Source organism: Mirounga angustirostris, unplaced genomic scaffold (genome assembly GCF_029215605.1).
Source record: "Mirounga angustirostris isolate CCGP_5_RB_7025 unplaced genomic scaffold, mMirAng1.0.hap1 SCAF_16, whole genome shotgun sequence".
NCBI lineage: Eukaryota > Metazoa > Chordata > Mammalia > Carnivora > Phocidae > Mirounga > Mirounga angustirostris.
Genome location: NW_026991724.1, coordinates 45,341,913 through 45,368,662, shown reverse-complemented (window position 1 = coordinate 45,368,662; position 26,750 = coordinate 45,341,913). Strand labels below are relative to the sequence as shown.

At 39.4% G+C, this 26,750-nt stretch overlaps 1 protein-coding gene across 11 annotated transcripts; it reads left to right on the top strand.

Moving 5' to 3' along the window:
- The first annotated feature begins 350 nt into the window (after nucleotides 1-350).
- Nucleotides 351-25,434, top strand: ZNF383 (zinc finger protein 383). 11 transcript variants are annotated; one of them, XM_045891405.3, is made up of 6 exons: nucleotides 355-666; nucleotides 1,490-1,557; nucleotides 13,912-13,968; nucleotides 18,953-19,079; nucleotides 19,387-19,482; nucleotides 23,849-25,434. In XM_045891405.3, exons 3-6 carry the CDS (start codon nucleotides 13,960-13,962, stop codon nucleotides 25,042-25,044), a joined length of 1,428 nt encoding a protein of 475 aa, XP_045747361.1. In that variant the 5' UTR covers nucleotides 355-666; nucleotides 1,490-1,557; nucleotides 13,912-13,959; the 3' UTR covers nucleotides 25,045-25,434. The 11 variants fall into 11 exon arrangements, with proteins under 11 accessions (XP_064437442.1, XP_045747363.1, XP_045747361.1 ...); XM_045891403.3 differs by having other exon boundaries at nucleotides 355-683; XM_064581373.1 differs by lacking the exon at nucleotides 355-666 and adding an exon at nucleotides 708-724.
- The last annotated feature ends 1,316 nt before the right edge of the window (nucleotides 25,435-26,750 follow it).

The following is a 26,750-nucleotide window of genomic DNA, read 5'->3' as shown; positions in this document are numbered from 1 at the left end:
CTTCAAAACAACTTCCCAACTTCCTCCTTCTTTTCCATGAAAGAGTTGTTCCTCTCCTTTGTTTGCTGGACTTGCTTACCATTTTGGCAGAACATTCTCCTCCTGAATTGCAATTCTGTTATTCCCAACAAACCCATTTTGGTGGTAAAGTAATTGACAGTTTTATTTTTAAGGTTAACACATACAAGTTCTAAAAGAGTCTTGGGTGAGGCTCCACTCTTCACTGTGGGCAAGCTTAGCGCAGTCAACTAAGACAAGCTACATGAGAGGTAGCGTCACCCTTTCCACCTCTAGACTACATTTCCCAGAAGTTCTTGCGGCTCTAATCAAGTTCCGTGGGAACGCGGCAACCTTTTTCTATTTCTTCGGAAACATGTGGCTCCCAGGCACTGGCAGGGCCCATGGAGGAAGCGTATCTCCAGGATGTGTGGACTGTCTCCTGTGGGAACCCGACTCGGAGACTGCGTTTGGATCTGGAAGACCCCTTGCAGCGATCTGGAGAGGGGAGCAGGGTTATCGGCTTGGCTCAGGTTTATGCGCCGGCAGGAAATCGAAGCGCCAGGCGCCATCTTGTCTGAGCCGACCTGCTTCCGGACTACATTTCCCAGAGGCCTCCGCAGTGTTCGGGCCGCTCCTTCACTCGCTTGCCCGATTCTCGGCCTCCCGGTAAGGGGAATTACAAGGTGAGCGGCCCGAGTCTTGGGGGCTCGACTAGGCTGCGCAGGTGCGTCCGTGGGTTGGGGAGGAGCAGCCTGAAGGGGTGGTGTGGGCGGGTCTGGAATCTCCGGCGCGTGTGAGTTCGTCGGACTGGGGGAAGGGACAAGACGAACAGGATTCCATGTGTGCGGCTGTGACCTTATGTGACTGTACGGCGCTCCGTGTAGGGGTGTGATTGTCTCTCCCTGTGGTGGGTGTGTCATTGCGACTGACCATGCGCGGACCTCTGTTTACAGGTGTGGCTGGATATCCCTGTTGTAGGTGTGTGGTTCAGACTGTGCGGCTGTGTGTGTGTAAGGTGTGACTGTCCCCATGGCGGGTCTGTGAGTGTGTGCGTTCATTTTGTGTGATACTGTGTGTAGGAGGCGGGGAGTGTACAGAATCTGATTATGCGGCCATGACTGTTATCTGAGGATTGTATGTGTGTTTGTGGTTGCGGTTGTGTTAGCAACCTAAGCCTTTGTGAGGACGTGTGAGTGGGAACATGTAACTTTTTGTGGCACCGTGTGTGCAGTTGGAGGGTGCCAGTAATTGTTGCCAGAGTGGCAGTGTGTGTTGTCCCAGTAGTTGTGTGAGATCAAGACAAGATTTTGGTTTTGGACAGCAGAGATTTCTTCCCTTCTGACATGCTCAGACAGGAATGCTGTGAACAGCCTAGACTCCATCCCTTCTCTCCATGGGTGGTAGGTATGAGTCCAGAGCTACTACTGCTCTGGTCAGTCTAGGCCACAAGAAAGGCCTGGCATCTCACGATTCCTTTCTCCTTCCTCAGCTCTGCTCTTCTCAGATAGGTCCCCAGAGGAAGGAGGAGGAATGGCTGTTGAGGAAGCCAAATAGAAGGTGCGAGGGGGTATCCTTTTTAAGCTTTTCTTCTTCTGGATGGCCTTGTTTAACAGAGAGTCATCTATGTGACCTGGACAAATTTCCATTAAAGAAAATGATGGGAAGCTTTAGGGGTGGGCACACAAATCCCAACATTTCCCCTCATTTCCTTCTACATAGTGTTCACGTACTAATTTAGAAAATAGCTCAATTTCTCCAGTGTTATTAAGCTTTTGCTTCTTTTTCAACACACAGACACACACATAGACACGTACACATGATTATTTTAAATAATTTGGAAAATGGGAAGTTATAGAGAGCAAAAGTAAACTACCACGCAGATATAACCATTGTCAATGTATTGATTGATTTCCTTCTAACACATTTCCTGTGTTCATACAGTATACATTATTTTCAAGATCAGAATCTCATAGCATTTATCATTTCAAATTTTTATCTTTTCACTAAAATTTATAGCTATTATATAATTAGTTTTTCCTTGGTTAAAAATTCCTGAATATTACATACATACACAAAAGTGTTTAAAATATAGACATACAGTTTAAGAATTATAAAGGGAACCTCTGTATGACAAAAACTTGTGTCAGCCCTCCAGAAGCCTCTGTTCTTCCTGCTTCAAGAATAAACCTATACTCTTCACCTCTTTAGGTAACCCTAATTCTGACTTTGGTGATAATGTATTTTCTTGTTGGTGTTTAAAAAAAAACAACAACAAACAAACAGTTTATTGTATATCTACACATCCCTAAGTAATATAGTTTAGTTTTGTCTTTTTAACTTTATAGAAATGAAATTGTGCTGGGTAATGTTTTGAGTCTTGTTGGTTTTTTTTGTTTTCCCACACAATATTGTATTTCTTAGGCTTATCCTTATTGTTATAAACCACAGCTATATATTTGGACGTTGGTTGTTTCTTGTTTTGGGCTCACTTGAAAGGGCTGCTCTAAACATGTTTTTATAAGTACTCTGGTGCACATGTGCATGCTTTCCTAGGGTATAAACATGCAAATCAGTTGCCAGGCCATAGGATATGTGTGTATCTTCAAATTTCCTAGATAATACTGAACTGGTTTTCAATATGGTTGTACCAGTTAAATTCTTACCAGCAGTTTATCAACATAGTCATCTGTATTCTAATACTTGGTCACTTGGTATTTTAATTTTTTTTTATTTGCTGATACAAAGTATCAGTACAAAGTATAACATACATTCCAAAAGTACAGAAATCAAAATATGTGACTTGATGAATTTTTTAAAATGAGCAAATTCATTTAACCAGATCTCAAATCAGATTAGGAAATAGAACATTACCAGCATTCTAGAAGCCTAATTCTTGTCCCATCCATTCACTACTCACCTCTCCCAAAGATAACCATCACTCTGTCTTCTACAGCCATAGATTAATTTTGTCTGTTCTGGAATTTCATATAAATAGTATCACACAATTTGTGCTTGGCTTTTTTTAACATGTATTTCACAGGTAATAATGAGTATAATATGTAATAATATTATGTAGTATGAATATGCAGGATTCATCCATGTTGCATCATGTTGTGGATCATTCATTATTATTGCTGTTTAAAATTCCATTGTATGACTATAACACAGTTTATTTATCCATTCCATCATTGATTGGCATTTGAGTTGTTTTCAAGATTTCAGATTGGGGCTATTATGGAAAAGGCTACTCTAAACATTCTTCATGTCTTTTGGTGCACAGATAAATGCATTCTGTTGGGTATACCCCTAGGAGTGAAATACTTATGTTGTAGGTTATGCATATATTCAGCATTAATATACACTGGTAGTTTTCCTAAATGATTGTATCAATTTACATTCCTACTTAATTGTATGAGAACAGACTTTAGAACAGAAGCTTTGCCAGGAAGAGCAATAATTTATAATAAAAAGGTTAGTCCACCAATAAGATATTATAGTCCTAAATGTACATACCTTTGTAAAATGTTTCAAATCTATTTGACAGAATTAAAAGATGTAGTGGACAAAACACAATCATAGTAGGGGATTTTTAGCATTTTTTCACTTTTCACAGCACTTTTCACTGATAGAACAATCAATATATGCCCAGTAAAGCTATATAATATTAGAACGGTATAATTGACAAACGACATAACTGTCATATGTGGAACAGTGTATCTTACAACTACAGTATATATTATTTTCAGATGCTTATGAGACTTTATTCATATTAATCACATGCTGGACCATAAAGGAATCTCAATAAATTTTAAAGGACTGAAATAATGTTTTCTGACCACACTGGAATTCAGCCAGACATCAATAACAAAAAGATGCCTAGAAATGTCCTTAATATTTGGGATTTAAGCAATGAATTTATAAATAACTGGTGACTCAAAGAAGAAATTGCAATGGAAATTAGAAAAAATTTTAACTAGGGGCGCCTGGGTGGCTCAGTCGTTAAGCGGCTGCCTTTGGCTCAGGTCGTGATCCCAGGGTCCTGGGATCGAGCCCCGCATCGGGCTCTCTGTTCAGCAGGGAGCCTGCTTCTCCCTCTCCCTCTGCCTGCTGCTCCCCCTGCTTGTGCTCTCTCTATCTCTCTGTCAAATAAATAAAATCTTAAAAAAAATTTTTTTTAACTATATGATAATAAAAATATATCAAAATGTGTGGCATTGCTAAAGCTGAACCTGAGGAAAATACATAGCTGTAAATGCATAAGCTAATAAAGAAGAATGTTGAAAAATTAATTATCTATGTATTCATCTCAAGCTGTTTTTTTAAAAGATTTTTTATTTATTTGAGAGCACAAGAGAACGGGGGGAGGAGCAGAGGGAGAGGGACAAGCAGACTCCAACTGAGTACGGAGCCTGACATGGGGCCTGATCTCATGACCCTGAGACCATGACCTGAGCTGAAACCAATAGTCGTATACGTAACCGACTGAGCCACCCAGGTGCCCCCATTTCAAGATGTTAAGACAAAGTATACTAAATTAAATCCAAAGAAAGCAAAAAAAAAGGGAAATAATAATAGAGCTCAAATAAAAATTTATATATATTGGAATATAAAATGAATGTACAACAGAGAAAATTAACAAAGCCAAAAATTTAGTTTTGGGAATTAATAAAACTGATAAACCTCTAGGAAAATATAAAGAAAAAAAAGGAGATAAGACACAGATTACCAAGTCAGATATGAGAAAGGCTGAGTTCTCACTTAACTCTTGGTTGGTCCCTGGGACTTGTTTGCATATTATACGATCATCAGAACCTGAGCTCGTGGTCATTATGCTGAGTCCCTTTTTATATGTCATTGGACATGTAAATTTATGTTTTTAATGTAGATTTTTATTTTTGTAACTCAGTTTCTTTACTGGATGTGATATGTGCTTAAAGTTGCATGATACGCAGGGCGCCTGGGTGGCTCAGTCATTGAGCGTCTGCCTTCGGCTCAGGTCATGATCTCAGAGTCCTGGGATGGAGCCCCACATGGGGCTCCCTGCTCAGCGGGAAGCCTCCTTCTCCCTCTCTCACTCTCCCTGCTTGTGTTTCCTCTCTCGCTGTTTCTATCAAATAAATAAAATCTTAAAAAAAAAAAAAAGTTGCATGATACGCAATGTCATCACAACTCATCATCCTGTCATAATATACTGAGCTAGGCTAGGCGTTTCTTAAAAAACCTAAATCTTCCTAATATCACTATTTAATTATTAGGGGTTTAATTTTGCTAATAAAATGTTCATTTCATAGGTGATAATGGATTGAGTATGCAGTGAGCTCTCACTTGGGACATTCAGCTTATTTATTTATTTATTTATTTTTAAGATTTTATTTATTTTTTAGAGAGGGAGCGAGAGAGAAACAGCATGAGAGGGGAGAGGGTCAGAGGGAGAAGCAGGCTCCCCACTGAGCCAGGAGCCCGATGTAGGACTCGATCCCAGGACTCTGGGATCATGACCTGAGCTGAAGGCAGATGCTTAACCATCTGAGCCACCCAGGCGCCCTCAGCTTATTTATTATTTTATCGTACCCTGTTTCTACTTGGATTTGTGTGTGCTCACTTGTGCCAACTAACTGTGATGCCCTTTCTATCTGGGGTTATTGTGTGAGGCCACAGGTGTATTGGGTCCTTCCTGGTTTTGGTACAGTTTTTCCTATTTCTGAGGCTGACTGGCTTTTTCAAAGTTCCTTGAGTTTATACTTTGCAGATTGTACAAGTAGAAACAAGCACTTATACTAGAAATATAAATAATAAGACAAGGAAAAAAACCCACACATATAATCACTCACTAATTATAGCCAGTAAAATATTATATATTTTTATTCACCTTTTTTGTGAACTTTATATTTTTCTCTCACGTGTTATTATGGACTTAAAGCATTTTTCAGTGTTTTAATGACCTGATGGTTGCAATGGACTCCATCATAGTACAAGGAGGAGCCACAGAAGAAGTATTCATAATATATTGTTGCATGTTTCACTACACGGCCAATAAGGGCCCCTATTCGGAGACTTTTTTTTTTTTAACTTATTAAGTAATCTTGGGACGCCTGGGTGGCTCAGTCCGTTAAACATCTGCCTTCGGCTCAGGTCATAATCCCAGGGTCCTGGGATTGAGTCCCCCATTGAGCTCCTTGCTCAGCGGGGAGCCTGCCTCTCCCTCTGCCTGCCGCTCTCTCTGCTTGTGCTCTCTCAAGAGCTCAAATTCCCCACCCCGAGATGAAGAATCAAGTGCTCTGCCGACTGAGCCAGCCAGGCGCCCCTTAGGAGACTCTTAAAAGGGATCCTTTCAACACAACACCTGACACTCTTGAAAGTATCATCTTTTGGCAACTGCAGCAGCAGAACGTTACAGATTTTTTTTAAGAGTGGAGTCAGCTATTATTCAGGAACCCTCTTTCCTTTTCTTTGATCTTTTCCTCACTTCTCTTTCCTTCTTGGAATTGAATAAAAGACCAAATACTGAAGACTCTTTTGTACCTGAGAGTTTATGTTGAGCAAATGTGCTGCCATTGTTGGGCTACTTTAAGTGGTGCCAGAGCTCAAAAGTTTTCTTTTTAAGATTTAGTTAGTGTTCACATTGATCTTTCTTTTTTTTTTCTTCTTATGGTAAGAATCTTGAAAGAAATCTTCGTTTTTCCAATTTTCTCATACTTTGATAGATTATTGGGGGCAAGGGGCTAGCAATGAATTGAGGAAGTAATTAAATCTGAGATAGTTCCACAGTAAACATTTATTATGGAATAGTGAGCAAAATTTGCTTTTTTAAAATGATCAAACAAGACTTAAATTTTAAATTCGGGTGGGCACCTTCTTCCTCAGGTAAGGGGCTGTGGGCATGACAGGTACATGCAGCTGTTAAATGTTAGCTTCATTATACAGTGACTCAACACTCCAGTGGTGACTCTGACTTCATAAGGCTATTAACTTTCCTTATGACTCTATTTACCTAAAAATTAGCGGGCACAAGAGTAGGAGAGTTAGAATATAGATAGTATTTTTTCAAGATTAGCACACAGTGTTTTGAGCAGGCTTACTCTGGGTTAATCTGGGTGGCGCGGATGAAAAAGTGAACTGAAAGCCTGGGGTTTCCTCAAGACAATCAGGATGAGCATGAGTGTCCCCAGTTTTATTGGGCCTAAGCCCTTTCTGTCTTAATTACCTACATCATCCCTTCTCCTGGCCAAAACCAAAGATGTGCTGGTTCTCCTCTCCCATTAGCCATTCACAATGTTTATTCCACTCTCAATTTCCTTGTCCTTAATAGGAAATAAGAGTTACTGCCTCTTCCCACATGAATGGGAATGCCTTTGGGAAAGTAATGGACAATAGTGGAAATTACATTAGAAAAGAATTCTAAAGAATTGAGTTCTTAAAAACTAATTTCACTCAGCATCATTAGTCATAAGGAAAATGTAAATCAAAACCACAATGACATACTACTTCCTATCTAGTAGGATGCTTATGATAAAAAAGAGATAATAACAAGATGAAGATTTTGAGAAATTGCTGGTGGGATGCAACATGGCTCAACCCTTTTAGAAAACAGTTTGGCAGTTCCTCAAAATGTTAAACAGAGTTGCCATATGGCTTAGCAGTCCCATTTCTGGGTATATACTGAAGGGAACTGAAAAAGTGTATCACACAAAAACTTGTCCATGAATGTTCATAGGAGCATTATTCACAATGGTAAGCCAAAAAGTGGAAATAATCTAAATGTCTTTCAACTGATGAATGGGTAAACAAAATGTGATCTATCCATACAATGGAATATTATTATTCAGCTATAAAAGGAAATGAAGTACTGATAACATGCCACAACATGGATATACCTTGAAAACGTGATAAATGAAAAAATCTAGTCACAAAAGGCCACATATCCTGATTCCATTTATATGAAATATTACACAAGTCCACAGAGGCAGAAAGTAGATTCATGTCTGCTTAGGGCTGAGGGAGGAGGGGGAAAAGGAGATTGACTGTTAATGGCCTTTCTTTTGGGGAAAAGAAAATGTTCTAAAATTAGATCATGGTGATATAGTAGAAAACATAGAATTTATATATTTTATTTTATTTTTTTTAAGATTTTATTTATTTATTTGAGAGAGAGAGAATGAGAGACAGAGAGCACGAGAGGGAAGAGGGCAGAGGGAGAAGCAGACTCCCTGCTGAGCAGGGAGCCCGATGCGGGGCTCGATCCCCGGACTCCAGGATCACGACCCGAGCCGAAGGCCATCGCTTAACCAACTGAGCCACCCAGGCGCCCCAGAATTTATATATTTTAAATGATTGACTTATATAATATGTGAAGTATATTTCAATAAAGCTATTCAAACAAAAATCAAAGCTAACCTAAAATTAGTGGAGGAGAGTCCAGATAAAACCATATTGGCCGGGGCGCCTGGGTGAGTCATATGGTTAAGTGTCTGCCTTTGGCTCAGGTCATGATCCAGGATCCTGGGATCGAGCCCCACATGGGGCTCCCTGCTCAGTGGGAAGCCTGCTTCTCCCTCTCCCTCTGCCTCTCCCCCTGCTCATGCTCTCTCTCTCACTCTCTGTGTCTCAAATGAATAAATAATTTTAAAAATCTTAAAAAAAAAAAAAAACATTGGCCATGACCTGATAATTACTTTTTTTAAAGATTTTATTTATTTGAGAGAGAGAGAGTGAGCGAGAGACAGCGAGAACAGAAGTGGGTAGGGGCAGAGGGAGAGGGAGAAGCAGACTCCCCTGCAGAGCAGGGAGCCTGATGCAGGGCTCTATCCCAGGACCCTGCCTGAAGGCAGACCCTTAACAGACTGAGCCACCTAACCTGATAATTATTGAAGTTAGTTAGTAGGTACATGGAGGATTTTCACTATTTAAACTCTACTCTTGTGTGTGTTTGGAGATTTCTGTATTAAAAGTTTAAAAAAATAAAAACAACAACAAAAAAACTCACCTAATGCCTAATGGTGAAATACCAGAAGCATTCACCGTAAAATCAGGGAGAAGGCACTATCAGCAGTATTATTTAATCTTTTTTACCCCCTAAATCCTTTAGAAAACCAGTACTCCATAGGAAACAACTGCTTTATTTTTTCCCCATAACTTCTACCAAGCTTCTCTGGGCCAGTTAATTTCCTGCCTATGGATAAGTGTTTCAGTCACAGTTGGAAAATAAACAGTCCTCTGGTTTCTTTCAGTCACAAAATCAGTCTCATTTTAGTAATTAGAATGTCTGTTTCACTGTACTAATCGATGCCATAAACTTTTGTTTTAAAAGTTTAACCTCCTGGCTTCTCGAGCTAGAAGCTTCCAGTGAGAAAGCTTGATGATTGCTTCTCTTTTTCCTTCTCCTAACCTTCTCTGTTTCACTAGACAACTTGGAAGTGGGGAGCAGCAAAATGAAAGGGGAAGAAAAATCTTAATTGTAGGGACGCTGGATCTCTATTGCCTTGGGGCACGTTCACAACTACTAAGGAGAGGGCTGCTTACAGTTCCTATGTTCAGGCTTTGGGCATCAGTCCTCCACGGAGCTCTTGTCTAGAGCTGGAAATCCTTTTGGTAGGCTTAGAATAAAACCAGACCCAGGCCAGCTCCTACTGTGGGGCCCATGATAGCTACTTCGAAGAGGGACTGTGGCCCCAGTCTCTGTGCTTTCTAAACTCTGGAACACAAGGCAAATTTTCCCAAGACCTCCCATCACATTCTGCTTGGAACCCTTGTGGCACTGGGGTCCCTCTTTTCTGTCCCTGTGAAGCAGGAGGACTACAGAGCATACCAGTGCTTTCCAAAAATAGATCTTTCTCTCAAAAACAGCCTCCTCTCATACACTCTCCAATCTCTGAAACACCTTTAGAATAGATGTTGAATGGATCCAAGGGCACAAAATCAGTTTGCAGCCAGCTCCTTTTGCACGATACATAAGATGGCCAGGGTTCTCGGGGTACCTGGTGGCTCAGTTGGTTAAGTGTCAGGGTCCTGGGATCGAACCCCATTTCGGGTTCCCTGCTCAGTGGGGAGTCTGCTTCTCCTGCTCCGTCTGCCCTTCCCCTCCACTTGTGCTCTCTCTCTCTCTCAAATAAATAAAATCTTAAAAAAAAAAAAAAAAAAAGATGGCCAGGGTTCTCGCTCATTCTCATTCAGGGAGAATGCAGAGTTTTGTGGCCCCTGTTGTCTTGCTCTTCTTCAGGACTTCTCCTAAACTAAGAATGAGAGAGACATAGTTTAACATCCTGTTATAGACTGAAAACTATTACAAATAGAAGAGAATTCAAAAAGGTACACAGTCAATATCCAGAAGTCAACAGAATTTTGTTTATTTAAAACAAAAATAGATGAAAGATGCATTGGGAAAGTGTAATAACAATTTTAAGTAAACAATAATATAAAACACATTTACATATAATAAGTATATACTTAAAATATAATTGTTTATATTTTAATTTTCTGTGTAACATAATTATATCATATACATATTATAATTTTTAAATATAATTAATAGCCACAAAAATAGTATGAGATACCTAGGAATAATCTAAAAAAGAAATGAGCATGATACACATGAGGAAAACTTTTCAGTATCCTGAAGGACAGAAACATTGATTTGAATAAATAGAAAGGTATTCTGTGTTATAGGAAAGCAAGACTCAACATCAAAAAGGTGTCAGAACTCCTTAAGTTAACTTACGCATTTTATGCAGCCTCAAGAAAAATACCAATATATATATATTTTTTAAAGCTTTTTTTATTTATTTTTTTAATTTATTTATTTGAGAGAGAGAGAGAGAGAAAGAGAGAGACAGCATGAGAGGGGATAGGGTCAGAGGGAGAAGCAGGCTCCCCGCTGAGCTGGGAGCCCGATGTGGGACTTGATCCCAGGACTCCGGGACCATGACCTGAGCCGAAGGCAGTCGCTTAACCAACTGAGCCACCCAGGCGCCCTACCAATATATATTTTAAACAATTTATGCTCATATGGGAAAGTAAGAATATCAGGAAACTTGAAAAAGATGAGTAATGAGGGGTTATTTATTTATTTATTTATAGTCTAGACAGTCTGGCTTCAGAGCCAGAAACTTTTTTTTAAAGACTTTATGTCTTTAGAGGAGTTTTAGGTTTACAGCAAAATCAAGAGGAAGGTACAGAGATTTCCCACATATACCCACAGCCTCCCTGTTCATTATCAACATACCCCACCAGGTACATTTGGTACACTTTTTCTAGTAAAAGTTTTATTTTTTTAAAGATTTTATATATTTGAGAGAGAGAGAGCACAAGTGGGGTTGGGGCGGGGCAGACGGAGAGGGGGAAGCAGACTCCGTGCTGAGCAAGAAACCTGACTTGGGGTTGGATCCCAGGACCCTGGGGATCATGACCTGAGCTGAGGGCAGACACTTAACTGACTGAGCCACCCAGGCACCCCCATTTGGTACTTGAAGAACCTATACTGACACCTCATGATCATCTAGAGTTCACAGTTTAGATGATAGTTTATTCTTGTTCAACTTCTGTAGGTTAGGACAAATGTATAATGGCGTGAATCCGTCATTATAGTATCATACAAAGTAGTTTCAGTGCTTCCAAAATCCTCTGTGTTCTATTTATTCATCCTTCTCCAAACCCCTGGCAACCACTAATCTTTTTATTGTCTTCAGAGTTTTGCTTTTTCCAGATTATTATATAGTTTGAGTCATACAGTATGTAGCCTTTTCATATTGACTTCTTTTACTTAGTAATACGCATCTAAGCTTCCTTTATATCTTTTTATGGCTCCATAGCTCACTTCTGTTTATCACTGAATGACATTCTATTTTCTGGATGTACCACAGTTTATTTAACCATTAACCTACTAAAGGTTCCAAGTTTTGGGAATTAGGAATAAAGCCGCTGTGCAAGTCTTTGTGTGGACATAATTTTTCCGCTCCTTTGAGTAAATACTAAAAAGTATGATTGCTGGATCATATAAAAGTATGTTTAGTTTTTTGGGTTTTTTTTAAAAGATTTTATTTATTTATTTGAGAGAGAGACAGTACAGAGAGGGAGGGAGAAGTAGGGAGCTGACGCTTAACAGACTGAGCCACCCAGGTCCCCAAGTATGTTTAGTTTTGTTAGAAACTGTCAAGCTGTCTTCCAAAGTGGCTGTACCATTTTGCATTCCCACCAGCAATGAACGAGAGATCCTGTTGCTCCTCACCAGCATTTCGTGTTGTCAGTGTTCTGGCTTTGGCCATTCTAATAGGTATGTAATGGAAACGGTCTTTTATTAAGACATATTTTTAGGGCGCCTGGGTGGCTCAGTTGGTTAAGCGACTGCTTTCGGCTCAGGTCATGATCCTGGAGTCCCTGGATCGAGTCCCGCATCGGGCTCCCTGCTCGGCGGGGGGTCTGCTTCTCCCTCTGACCCTCCCCCCTCTCATGTGCTCTCTCTCTCTCTCAAATAAATAAATAAAATCTTAAAAAAAAGATATTTTTAAATTATAAGATATATTTTTGACATATTTTTAAATTATATATAAAAAATAAATTACAATAAATAGAGTGTGATGCTGGCCAAAGAATAAAGATGGATCACTGAACCAAAATAGAACCACAGTAAATCCAAACATGTATCATCTGTGATAATGGTTTGGCATTTAAACCAATGCTGTAGTCACCTGCGGTAAGGCTCTGCCCCCCCCCCCTTTTCAACGTATCTGAAGTCAGGTAATATCTTACACAGTTTTGATCTTTCTTAGTGGCATATAAAATAATAGTGCATTTTAAGTGAGATACATTATTCACATGTGACTTTGGTACACTTGGGTAGTCAGCCTCCTATGAGAGAAATTAAGTAGGATTCCTAACTCATAAATTATACTGAAATAAAATTATAACTTATAATTTTATACTATAGTGTTTTGTTAATTAATATTCTACCAAAATAAAGTAATAATTGATTAAAGACCTACGTGTGACAAAGCATTAAACAGAGAAAATTTTTTTTAAAGATTTTATTTATTTATTTGACAGAGAGAGATATAGCAAGAGAGGGAACACAAGCAGGGGGAGTGGGAGAGGGAGAAGCAGGCTTCCCGCTGAGCAGAGAGCCCGATGTGGGGCTCGATCCCAGGACCCTGGGATCATGACCTGAGCTGAAGGCAGACGCTTAACGACTGAGCCACCCAGGTGTCCCTAAACGATAAATTTATATAAATATGCATAGGTAAGAAAAATCTTCTTACCCCAAAGCTATAAAAGTTGACACTTTGTTTTGCATGGCAAAAACATATAAGCAAAGTTATTATTATTATTATTATTTTTTTTTTTTTTAAGAAAAACAGAGCTATAGGGTAAGAATGAGGAGTGCTTCTCTGTAAGGCTGAGGTGGGGAGTTCTGGGCGGATGGGAGTTGACAGACTGTCTTGGGCCATGAATGAAGTGAGAAGACTTCATTAGGGAAATCTTAGTCCTTCTGATCAGAGCATACTGGGGTCCTGGACAAAGGGTACCATTTGGGTGAATTTGCTTGAGGACCTGAGTGAGGGCTGCAGAGGAGGGATCTCCTCAGGCAGGTCAAAGAAGCTCTGTCTTGGGTTTACTGAAGTGGGACAAGGTCTGGCCGGAATCACTTGGCTGAGTGATTAACCCAGAACCTGGGTTAATCAGATGAAGGAGAGGGAATCTGCGTCTGTATTCCTTTGAATCGAGTAGCCAGGATCCATTTTACTATAGCTAAAGCCTGGGGCTTCTGGGGTTGAAGAAGTAGGATTTATCCCATACTCCCACTGACCACAGTTACATCATAAGACCCAGGGTGGTCACCTGAAAGCTGTAAAGCCAGTGTGGTTTCTAGAGCATTTCTTTGCTTCCCCAGTCCTGCTTTCTCAGAATACTATCCTTTCTCAGGAAAACAGCCCCAAGGAGGACTGATCCTCTCCTGCAATACTGAAAGCCATGGCCCAGGTGAGTTGATGCTTTTTCTTACCTTCCTGACATTTAGTATCAAATTTAAAAAAAATTTTTTTAAATGGTCGTTTGAGTGTTTGTTTTCCTACTCCTGACATCTTTGGCTATCAGGTTTCCCCTTCAGGATCCTTAGTCTCCTTTTCCTCTCAGGCTAACCAGATAATTCTTTACCATTCTTAAGTGCCCTCTTTTTTTGACCCAGCATTAATATTTTCACCTGGCATCTCTTTTCTTAGCCCTCTCCCAGGAGCTATGATGGAAAGGAAATGAGAGTAGATTTGTAGAATGAACTTATGCTTTCCAGATGGTGATTTGATGAGGTGGAGATGTGTAAGTTGCTTAGTTGGGAGCAAACATGGGTTTGTTCTACAGATCGGTATTTACCAGTGAGATAGTATAGGAAGTGATATTGGTAGTTCCAAATGTTAGACTGTTGCAAGACCTCCTGGTTTATGAGCTTGGAAGATTGTGGGCTTGGTAGCTGATCCCGACAGATCTCTGTGACTTTTAGGGCATCCATGAACGAAGTTCAGTTTGAAGTTGGACAGGAAGTGTGGGTCATGAGGAATTTCCATATGAATCACCAGTTTTCTTTATCTCAGAAATAAGGATAATCCCTGAAGGGAGATACCTGCATCTCTTTTAGCTGATTACAATAGAATATATCCATTATTTTAATTAATATTCCTATATTGCTGTTTCTTGATTAACCAAATTTTTAGACATTTTGTAGTTATTTTTTTGCAAGGTATATGTGGATTTAGATTTGCTATATCACACTCTACTTCCTTTTCCCACAACAGAGTTATATCACAATTTTGTTTAAATCAGTGCTATTCATATGAGTAGAGCCTTGCAGATATTCTATTCTATACGAACCCCCTTTAAAAAAACTTTATAATAATAAATTTCAGACATAGGAAAGTAGAGGAGTTATGAACTACCATATACTCACCATTCAGCTTCAAATCCGAGTCAGTCTTGTTTCATTTATACTGATACCTGGTTTTTTTTTGCACACTACCCTGCCCTCACTTCTACAAACAGGATTATTTTGAAGCAAATACAAATTGGTATGTATTTCTAAAAGACAAGGATTATTTTTGGAAACAACCATTATGCCATTATTGCCTCTAGAAAAGTTAGAAATAATTTGTTAATATCATCAATATCTAGCCAGTGTTCAAGTTTTGAATAATTGTTTATTTGAATTAGAATCCAAATAAGGACTGTGCACTGCAGTTCATTGAGGTCTTTTGAGTCTCTTATTTTGCAGGTACCCCTTCCATCTATTTTCTTTCTGTGTATGTTTTTGTTAGAAAAGAAAAAAAATGGTTCATTTGTCCACTGTTTGGATTTTGCTGATTGCATCTCTGTGGCATCATTTAACTGTTTCCTGAAAATTGGTAGTTAAGTCTAGATGCTTGGTCAGATTCAGTTGAGATTTTTTTTTTTTTTTTTGTCATGAATATGTCACACGTGGTGATATGTGATTCCATCAGAAGACACATTATATCTGGTACTCTTTCTTTTTGTAATGTTATCCACCATCGATGATTACTGTCTAGATTAGAGGTTGCAGAATGATATTTTAATTGTCATTCCTCCTTCATAGATTAGGTGAAATACTCTTTATTTTTTATTTATATTTTTTTAAGATTTTATTTATTTGAGAGAGAGGAAGTGCTGGGGAGAGAGGCAGAGGGAGAGGGAGAAGCAGATTCCCCGCTGAGCAGGGAACCCGATATGAGACTCCATCCCAGGACCCTGGGATCATGACCTGAGTCAAAGGCAGATGCCTAACCAACAGCCACCCAGGCGCCCCTGAAATACTCTTTATAAAGTAAAACTTCTCATCAACTGTTTGGTTACCCTGAAAGATAGTCTGTCTAGGAAAGAATATTTGAATAATGAGTTGGTTTCTTAGAATCCTAAAAAGGTGACCAGTAGTTTTTTATTCATTGTTGTTAGGAGCTCATGATTTAAACATTTTTTTACCTGTAGGTCCATTATACTGAATCCTCAGATTATACCATTTTTAGCCATTGAGAGGCTCTTCAAGTTGGTGCCTGAGTTCATGTAACATGATTCTAGTAGTTTTTGATAGCTCTCTTGCTTTCTGATATAACAGAATGTTCAGTCTCATCCTGGCATTTCTGACTCAATCCTGAAATCATCTGTTTCCCCAAAGGATCTTGGTTCCTTTTATTTGAATATAATACTTAGGGACTACAGTCTAGACACTAGGGGTACTTATTCCTACTGGATGAATTATTATTTGTAGGCCTTTTCAATAGATAAAGTCAGGAAATTGTTTGTTTTCAATATAAAATAAACTGATTAACCTTTTTGTTCTAGTTAACATACAATGTTATATTCATTTCAGGTGTACAATATAGTGATTCAACAATTCCATATATTACTCAGTATTCATCAAGATAAGTGTACTCTTAATCCCCTTCATTTATTTCACCCATCCCCCGACCACCTCTGCTCTGCTAACCATCTGTTTTTTCTCTATAGTTAAGAGTCTTTTGGGCGCCTGGGTGGCTCAGTTGGTTAAGCGACTGCCTCCGGCTCAGGTCATGATCCTGGAGTCCCGGGATCGAGTCCCACATCGGGCTCCCTGCTCGGCAGGGAGTCTGCTTCTCCCTCTGACCCTCCTCCCTCTCATGCTCTCTGTCTCTCATTCTCTCTGTCTCAAATAAATAAATAAATAAATAAATCTTTAAAAAAAAAAGAGTCTTTTTTGTTTGTTTGTTTGTCTCTCTCTTTTTCCTTTGTTGGTTTGTTTTATGTTTTAAATTTGACTTATGAGTGAAATTATATGGTATTTGTCTTTCTCTGACTTGCTTATTTTGCTTAGCATTATACTCTCTAGATCCATCCATGTTGTTGCAATGGCAAGATTTCTTTCTTTTTATGGCTGAATAATATTCCATTGTCTGTATAAATACCACATCTTTATCCATTCACCTATCAGTGGACAGTTAGGTTGCTTCCATAATTTGGGTATTATAAATAATGCTGCTATATAAGCATAGGGGTGCATGTATCCCTTTGAATTAGTATTCAGTAATGCAATTACTGGATCATAGGGTAGTTGTATTTTTAATTTTCTGAGGAACTTCCAAACTGTCTTCCACAGTGGCTGCACCGGTTTGCATTCCTACCAAGTGCAAGAACATTCCTTGTTCTCCACATCCTCACCAACACCTGTTGTTTCTTGGTTGTTCATTTTAGCCATTCTGACAGGTGTGAGGTGATAGCTCATTGTGGTTTTGATTTGCATTTCCCTGATGATGAGTGATGTTGAGCATCTTTTCGTGTGTCTGTTGGCCATCTGTATGTCTTCCTCGGAGGAATGTCTATTCATGTTTTTTGCCCATTTTATAATTGGATTATTTGGTTTTGGGTGTTGAGTTGTATCAGTCCTTTATATATTTTGGAGACTAACCCTTTATCAGATATGTCATTTGCAAATATCTTCTCCCATTCAGTAGGTTGCCTTTTAGTTTTGTTTTTTTTTAAGATTTTATTTATTTATTTGCGAGAGAGAGAATGAGAGACAGAGAACATGAGAGGGAGGAGGGTCAGAGGGAGAAGCAGACTCCCTGCTGAGCAGGGAGCCTGACGTGGGACTCGATCCCGGGACTCCAGGATCACGACCCGAGCTGAAGGCAGTCGCTCAATCAACTGAGCCACCCAGGCGCCCCGCCTTTTAGTTTTGTTGTTTCCTTTGCTGTGCAGAAACTTTTTATTTTTATGTAGTCCCAATAGTTTATTTTTTCTTTTATTTCCCTCGTCTCAGGAGACATATCTAGAAAGATGATGTTATAGCCGATGTCAGAGAAGTTACTGCCTGTGATCTCTTCTAGGATTTTGATGGTTTTAGGTCTCACGTTTAGGTCTTTAATTCATTTTGAGTTTGTTTTTGTGTATCTTGTGTATCTTGAGTCTTCCCAACACCATTTATTGAAGAGACTGTCTTTTCCCCATTGTATATTCTTTCCTCTTTTGTCAAAGGTTGGCCACATAATTTTGGGTTTATTTCTGGGCTTTCTATTCTGTTCCGTTGATCTATGTGTCTAATTTTGTGCCCGTTCCATATTGTTTTGATTATTACAGCTTTATAATTTAACTTGAAGTCTGGAATTGTGATACCTCCAGTTTTTTTTCCTTTTCAAGATTGCTTTGGCTATTCTGAGCCTTTTGTGGTTCCATACAAACTTTAGGAATGTTTATTTTAATTCTGTGAAAAATACTGTTGGTATTTTGATAGGGATTACATTAAATCTGTAGATTGCTTTGGATACTGTAGACATTTTTTTAAAAGCTTTTATTTATTTATTTAACAGAGAGAGAGAGACAGAGAGAGACAGCGAGAGAGGGAACACAAGCAGGGGGGTTGGGAGAGGGAGAAGCAGGCCTCCCACTGAGCAGAGAGCCCGATGCGGGGCTCAATCCCAGGACCCTGGGAACATGACCTGAGCTGGAGGCAGCCACTTAACAACTGAGCCACCCAGGCACCCCTGGATACTATAGACATTTTAACAGTATTTGTTCTTCCAGTCCATGAGCATGGAATGTCTCCATTTATTTATGTTGTCTGTCTGCAATTTCTTTCATCAGTGTTTATAGTTTCCAGAGCATGGGTCTTTCACATCTTTGGTTAAGTTTATTCATAGATTTTCTTTAAGATTTTATTTTTGGGTGTAACCTCTACACCCAACATAGGGCTCAAACTTAAAACCCCAGGATCAAGAGTCACATACTCTACCAACTGAGCCAGCCAGGCACCCTCTAGATATGTTATTATAAAATAAACTAATTACTCTTGCATCTATTTTTAAGATCCAAAGGTACTGATTCTGAGTGATACCAATACAGTCCCTCATTTGCTTTACCCCACAATACAAGTGCAATAGTCTCTGAATTACTTCTTTTATTACACAAGTAATACATATGTTTATTGTTTCAGGGATCAGTGGTGTTCAGTGATGTGTCTATAGACTTCTCACAGGAGGAGTGGGAGTGCCTGGACCCTGGTCAGAGGGACTTGTACAGAGATGTGATGTTGGAGAACTATAGCAATCTGCTGTCAATGGGTAAGGACTTCTATACCAGTAATTTAGAGTTCTTCTCTGGAATGTTTCTTCCACAGTGAATTTCCCAGCTGATTTTCAAGTTACCGGCTGAATTTCTGCTCCCTATTCCCAAATAAGTGGTTTGAGCTGCAATGAAAAGGAAGAGTTGGAAATGGGCAACTCCAGTGACTGTGGCAGAAGCTTCATCCTCTTTCTTTGGCTGTTCCTGTAGTGGCATCTCCTCTTTTGTCATCAAGGGACTGGATCTGATTTCTGGATCTGGTTTACCCACAGTGTAACCATGTCCCATATCTTTTCTTGTGAGCAGGACTTTACATTCCTAAGCCTCAAGTTATCTCCTTATTGGAACAAGGAAAAGAGCCCTGGATGGTTGGCAGAGAGCTGACAAGAGGCCTGTGTTCAGGTGAGTGAGAAATGATTGGGCAGGAGCAAGGCATTACAGGTAAACTCAGCACCTTTGAGATGTTATCTAAGCTTGTTGGAAAAACCAAGTCCTCTTAGCGTGAGTTTACAAACAACCTGTTTCATTCCTTCTCTCACTACTCTTTCTGCTACTCTTCTCCAACAACCCTCGTAATTTCAAGTAGGGTGAGCCCTTCGCTTCCCCTCCAATAAAACTCTTTTGCCCATATTTTAGATTTAGTTCCTTGTTGGCTTTTCTTCCTCTTAAATGTTTCCTGTGTGTGCATGCATACATATGTGTATGCACAGCCCCTCCTCCAAGTACTGATCATGAATATTACTTGCCAGTGACTTGTTTTATCAGTTTGTTGTGCATTATTTCTTTACCCAGTGTTTTTCATTTACTGATTTGTGCAAGAGAGCCTGCCAGGTGCTGTCATTTGCTAATCATGTCACCTATTAAGAACTTGGGAGTCAGGGGTGCCTGGGTGGCTCAGTCATTAAGCGTCTGCCTTCAGCTTGGGTCATGATCCCAGAGTCCTGGGATCGAGCCCCGCATCGGGCTCCCTGCTCGCCGGGAAGCCTGCTTCTCCCTCTCCCACTCCCCCTGCGTGTGTTCCTTCTCTCACTTTGTCTCTCTCTGTCAAATGAATAAATAAAATCTTAAAAAAAAAAAAGAACTTGGAAGTCAAAAAGTAGTGCTAAAATATATCCATGAATAATTTCCACAAAGTAGAATCTAGTAAGGAGAATCAGGGGGCTTAGCAGAAAGTCAGTGGCTAAATATGCAGAAGTGGAAAATCCATACTGAATAGTTGGGAGTTTTGCAAGTGATTGCAGTCACCTTCTATGATGACAGTGTTGGGGAAGATGAAAAGGCCTATAATGGAAAGGAAGAGGTGTCAGAGGAGTCGAGATTTAGGATAAAGTGTTTACCTTATCCTAAATGCTCCAGAAGAGCATTACTGTATAGTAAGTATTGGTCCCAGTGGGACCAATGCTGGGAGTACAGCATTGAATAAAACATTCAGAGTTTTGCTCCTCTGGAGCCTATGTTCTAGAAGGTGAGAGAGAAAAAATAGATATGTTTACAATGTCAGATGGTGGTAAGTGATATGAAGGGAGGTTAGAGAAGGCCTCTTTGATGAGGTGATAATTTAACCAAAACCTGAAGGAAGCGAGGGAACAAGTGTTGTAAATATCTGGTAGAAGAGATTCAGGCAGAAGGAAAGGAAGAACAAAGTCCCTGAATTAGGAGCTTTTTGGCATCTACCATTGTGGTTGGAACAGAAGAAGCAAAGAGGGACTTGTGGGAAAGGAGATCGGCAAAGTAGCAGGATGTACGTGTGTTTGTGTGCTAGGTGCACGTGAGAGGTGGGGTGTGCCTGCAGATGATTTGGGGCCTTGTGGGCCTTGGTATGGGCTTTGAATTCTATTCTGAATGAGATGATTTGAGTGGAGGAGTGACATCATGTTTTTAAGGAGGTTGCTAATTTTGGATTCTTTGGAATAAAATTTAGGGAGTCCATGAGCTTGAAAGAGAAGGAAAAAATACTTTATATTTAACTAACCTCAAATTGAAAATTGCATATCTTCCTACTGTGGTGTATGGAACAAACCATAGCAGTATTGTATAGTTCCTGTGACTTTGACATGAATGGAAATCACAGATATTTTCATATCATCTTACTGTTAAGGTAGACATATTGAAAAATTATTTGTTCTCATCAGTATTTCAGAATTACTATAGTACTAGGCTCAGTATTAGGTCTTACTATTTAATGTATTAAGAAAACTCTAGGGTGCCTGGGTGGCTCAGTCGGTTGTGTCTGCCTTCGGCTCAGGTCATGAATCCAGGGTCCTGGGATTGAGGCCCACATCGGCCTCCCCAGTCAGTGGGGAGGCTGCTTCTCCCTCTCCCTTTGCCCCCGCCCCCACTCGTGCTCTCTCTCTCTCAAATAAATGAATAAAATCTTAAAAAAAAAAAAGAAAAGAAAACTCCAAGTGGAGGGAAGAACCCCTGCGAAGGCCCTTCTAGGAGGGGAAAGCTTGGTGTGTTTGAAGAACTGAAAGAAAGGGAGGGTTACTGGGCTGGTGAGCAAGCAAGCATCGAGTGTGAGTCAGGATTGGAGATCAGTTGGTCTTTGCCAGTGAGTGTGAGGAGTTTGGTTTCGAGCAGTGGAAGGCTAGGCCACATTAATTTTGGTTGCTGAATAGATTAAAGAGTGGGAGAACTTGGTGGGGAGATGGGTTGGGAGGCTACCTCAGTGGCCTGAGTAAGAGATGATTCTGGTTTGGAAGAGAGGCCATTGGCAGTGGACATAGAAGTGGATAGTTTTAAAAGTTACTTAGGAGCTTAACTCTATGGAAGTTGCTGAAATATTCTATGGGGAGAGGAGAAAAAAGATTATGCTAGAAAGAATTCCTTGTTTCTGGCTTGAGTTGTTCCAGTAGGCTCCATTTTGATGTCTTCAAACCATTTAATTTGCCTAAAATCCCCATTTTTGGTAAGAAATTCTTTCGTAATAATAGCTATCAAATACTGAACACTTGACTCAAAGACATTTACAGGCATTATTCCTTTCCCTCCCAGGAATCATAAGGTAAAGATGATCTCCCTTTTGCAGATGAGGAAATGAGGACTTAGGTTAAATAACTGCCCAGGAACATACAGTGAGTGACTGTGAGTTGGAGTTCCACTCTATCAGCTTGCTTCCACTTGTCATTTTTCCATGACAGTACTTTGCACTGTGTCTTATTTTCTTCCTGTTTGCCTTAAACGTTAGCTGCCTCCTTTTCAGCCACTGCAGTGGTACATGAGTAAGTCTCTTCTCCCAAGATCAGCATCACAAAATTCCAAGGCAAACAGTATTTTTACTGAATCACCAGAACAGAACATATTCTGAGTCTTCCCTATCGACTACTCACATCAATTTAGTTTAATACCTTAGACTGACTCTAGGCTCTGGCCCCTTGTGGCTAGCCCTCTGTAATCTCTTCCAAATTTCGGCCAGTCTATCCTTACTTTGGAACCTATTCAGTTTTTATCACAACTGGGAGTGCTGCAGTTCTGACCCTAACTGCCCAGAGTTAGCATAGACCCTACAGATTAATAGCAGAGTTGTACGCAAGACTGCCCTCGCTTTATTTTATTTTACTTTTTAAAAGATTTTATATATTTATTTGAGAGAGAGAGAGAGCAAGCACGAGTGGGGGGAGAGGGAGAAGCAGACTCCCCACTGAGTTCGATCCCAGGACCCTGGGATCATGACCTGGGCCAAAGGCAGACGCTTCACTGACTGAGCCACCCAGGCGTCCCTGCCCTCATTTTTAGATGCCAGCTGCAGGTCTCAGAGTTCTTAGACACTTACAGTTCTGAGCAACTGGCTATAAATTTGGGGATTTCCACAGCTCCTGCAAGTTCAATAATTTGCTAGAATGATTTACAGAACTCTAGAAAGCTTTATACTTATAATTGCAGTTTTACTCTGAAGGATACATTTTAGGGCAAGGTCTAAATGTATCCTTCAGAGTAAAACTGAAGTACACCGTCTTTCATGTTGGTGTGTTCACCAACCAGAAAGGTCCACTGAGCTTTGGTGTACAGAGTTTTTATTGGGATTTACTCACACTGCCATGATTGAGTGAGTCATTGGCCACTCAATCTCTGGCTCTTCTCTCCTCCCCAGAAGGCCAGTAGCTGAAGGTCTCAACCCTCTAATAACATGCTAGGTCTTTCTGGTGACCAGTCCCCATCCTGCAGCTATCTAGGGATCTGCTGTGAATCACCTCATTGGCATAGCAAAAAACATTCCTATCACTCAGGGAGTTCCAAGGGTTTTTGAAGCTCTGTGTTAGAAACCAAGGACAAAGACCAAATTTATTCTTTATCATACTACAGAGCCCAGAAATCTTCCCCATGTGCATTTGTTCCTCTCCAGAAACCTTTAATGGAGGTCAGCAAATTATCCACTTTTTGTGATACGTATAGTATGATAGTTTCTTACGTGTTCATACATGCATGCTTATATAGATGTATATAGGACTTGTCATCTTTTCATATGCCCAGTAGTGTGTATTTACCGTCCTTTCCTTATGATTCTGATCCACATCAATATTTGAGAATCGTTGTGGTTTCCTTTTTCTGTAGTCTCCTCCCTCACATTCTGCATTATATCTCATTAATTTCAGTGCAGTTTTGGGGTCTATTTTCAGGTTAAACAGATACACTTGAGAACTGTATGTCATTTACCAACAGATACTCTTTTCACTTTAATTTTTCCATTTCTATTATAGAAGTTTAAGTTTTCATAAATGGGTGGTGGGAGTGGGGTAGTAAGAATATTTAACATTTCATTTTCTTTCAGATCTGGAATCAATGTGTGAAACCAAGTTACTGTCTCTGAAGAAGGAAGTTTATGAAATAGAATCTTGCCAGAGGGAGATAATGGGGCTTACAAAGCATGGCCTTGAGTACTCCAGTTTTAGAGACATTTTGGAATATAGAAACCACTTTGAAAAACAACTGGGATATCAAAGTGGGCATTTCAGCCAAGAAATATTCACTCATGAATACATGCCCACATTTATTCAACAGACATTCTTTACTCTACAGCAAATAATTAACAATGAAGAGAAACCCTATGAATGTAAGAAATGTGGAAAGGTCTTTAGTCAGAATTCACAGTTTATTCAACATCAGAGAATTCATATTGGTGAAAAATCTTATGAATGTAAGGAGTGTGGGAAATTCTTTAGCTGTGGCTCCCATGTTACTCGACATCTGAAAATTCATACTGGTGAAAAACCCTTTGAATGTAAGGAATGTGGCAAGGCTTTCAGTTGTAGCTCATACCTTTCTCAGCATCAGAGAATTCATACTGGTAAGAAGCCCTATGAATGTAAGGAATGTGGGAAGGCCTTTAGCTATTGCTCAAATCTTATTGACCATCAGAGAATTCACACTGGTGAAAAACCCTATGAATGTAAAGTATGTGGGAAAGCCTTTACTAAGAGCTCACAACTTTTTCAACATGTGAGAATTCATACAGGTGAGAAACCCTATGAATGTAAAGAATGTGGCAAAGCTTTTACTCAGAGCTCAAAGCTTGTTCAGCATCAGAGAATTCATACTGGTGAAAAACCCTATGAGTGCAAGGAATGTGGCAAAGCCTTTAGTAGTGGCTCGGCGCTTACTAATCATCAGAGAATTCACACTGGGGAGAAACCCTATGATTGTAAGGAATGTGGGAAAGCTTTTACTCAGAGCTCACAACTTCGTCAACATCAGAGAATTCATGCTGGTGAGAAACCCTTTGAATGTCTTGAATGTGGGAAGGCCTTTACTCAGAACTCACAACTTTTTCAACATCAGAGAATACATACAGATGAAAAACCGTATGAATGTAGTGAATGTGGAAAGGCCTTTAATAAATGTTCAAACCTTACGCGACATCTGAGAATTCATACTGGTGAAAAGCCCTATAACTGTAAGGAATGCGGGAAGGCATTTAGTAGTGGCTCAGATCTCATTCGTCACCAGGGAATTCACACTGATGAGTAACAAAAGTTAAAGCTCCTGTTACCTTCCTAATATTTTAAACAAAAAAAATTCACATTTGATAGTTACGCTTTCACTATTTTTTGTTTTTAAATTTTATTTTATATTTCTTTTTAATTCAAATGTTTTTCACTCTAAGTTATGAATTAAGATTCTAAATTGACATTTACCCATCCCCGTTCCCCAATCTTGTACTAAGGGCAGTTCAATAATTCTTCTCTTGCCTATTATTTCATTCTACCTTCTTGGTGAGACATTATATTCTTGTTTATGTTTGCTTGTATTTTTTTCTTCTCTGATCTATGTATTTGTGCTTACATCAGTATCACACTGTTTAAAATTTGTGATTTTGTATTTTTTAATTGTAGAATTATAACCTTGTTTTTGAAGTCAGTATTAATCTTGTGTTTCATTTCACAAATTTGTATTTTCTTATATAAAACAGAAAATCAGAAAACCAGCAACTAAAAACCAAGTTTAACAGTAATCATAGCAACTACTCTTAAGCTGACTACTCTTAAGTTGATAGAGCAAACCTCCCAGACTTTGTTTTTAAAGTCATGGTATGCATGCATATTATCCCTTCACCTGTTTTGGTCATGCCAAAAAATACGGTTGCCATTTCAATAAATATAGATTTTTTAAATGAGTTATATATACTTAATGACTTTTCAAAACGACTTTATTACTCATGTTCTGTTTGCATCTAAACATTTGCAGTTATGAAATATGCCCTGAATACTATGACCCCAAATTTATCTTTGAATGTTTGTTTCTTTCTTTTAAAACATCTATTTATTGGGGCGCCTGGGTGGCTCAGTCGTTAAGCATCTGCCTTCGGCTCGGGTCATGATCCCAGGGTCCTGGGATCGAGCCCCGCATCGGGCTCCCCGCTCCGCGGGAAGCCTGCTGCTTCCTCTCCCGCTCCCCCTGCTTGTGTTCCCTCTCTCGCTGTGGCTCTCTCTGTCAAATAAATAAAATCTTAAAAAAAAAAAAAAAAAACCTATTTATTGCTGAAATTATGCACATTTTCTCCCTGTAAACTGTTTTGTTCCTTTTTATCCACCCCCATCTCATACTAGAAAGAAAATGAACCACTGTTATCAAAGTGTTGTTTATCCTTCTAGTTTTGTTTTGTTTTTACTTTTTACTCTTATATGTTAGTGGCAATTTATTTCTTATATATTATTAAAGATAATCATGCTGTATGTATTCATTTGTTGTGAGGATTCAATGAATTAATAAATGTAAAGTGCTTAGAACTATTCCTGTTACATAGTAAATGTTTAGTAAAAGTTGTCCACTATTATCATTGTACTCATTTTCATAGTTATCTTCATTATTATTTGTGGAAAGGATTTTTTTTAAGTTTTTTTAAATAATCTCGGGCGCCTGGGTGGCTCAGTTGGTTAAGTTTATTTAAGTAATCTCTATACCCAATGTGGGATTTGAACTCATGACCCTAAAATCAAGAGACACACACTCTTCCGACTGAGCCAGCCAGGCGCTCCTATTTGTGGAAAGGATTTTAGCCATGTTGCTTACCTTTGTCTAAATCAAAGAATTCCTAATGAAAAAAAAGAGAGAAATGAACGTAATTAGTATAGGAAAGCTTTTCTTTTTTTTTAAGATTTTTATTTTAATTATTTGAGAGAGAGAGCACAAGCAGGGTGAGGGGCAGAGGGAGAAGCAGGCTCCCTGCTGAGCAG

What these genes read in the sequence shown, in the direction of transcription:
- ZNF383 (XM_064581372.1), top strand. Translation starts at nt 424, where the DNA reads ATGTGTGGACTGTCTCCTGTGGGAACCCGACTCGGAGACTGCGTTTGG. An exon ending in GCCCGATTCTCGGCCTCCCG is followed by an intron (nt 667 to 18,952) that starts GTAAGGGGAATT and finishes TTATTGTTTCAG; the next exon opens with GGATCAGTGGTGTTCAGTGA. An exon ending in GACAAGAGGCCTGTGTTCAG is followed by an intron (nt 19,483 to 23,848) that starts GTGAGTGAGAAA and finishes ATTTTCTTTCAG; the next exon opens with ATCTGGAATCAATGTGTGAA.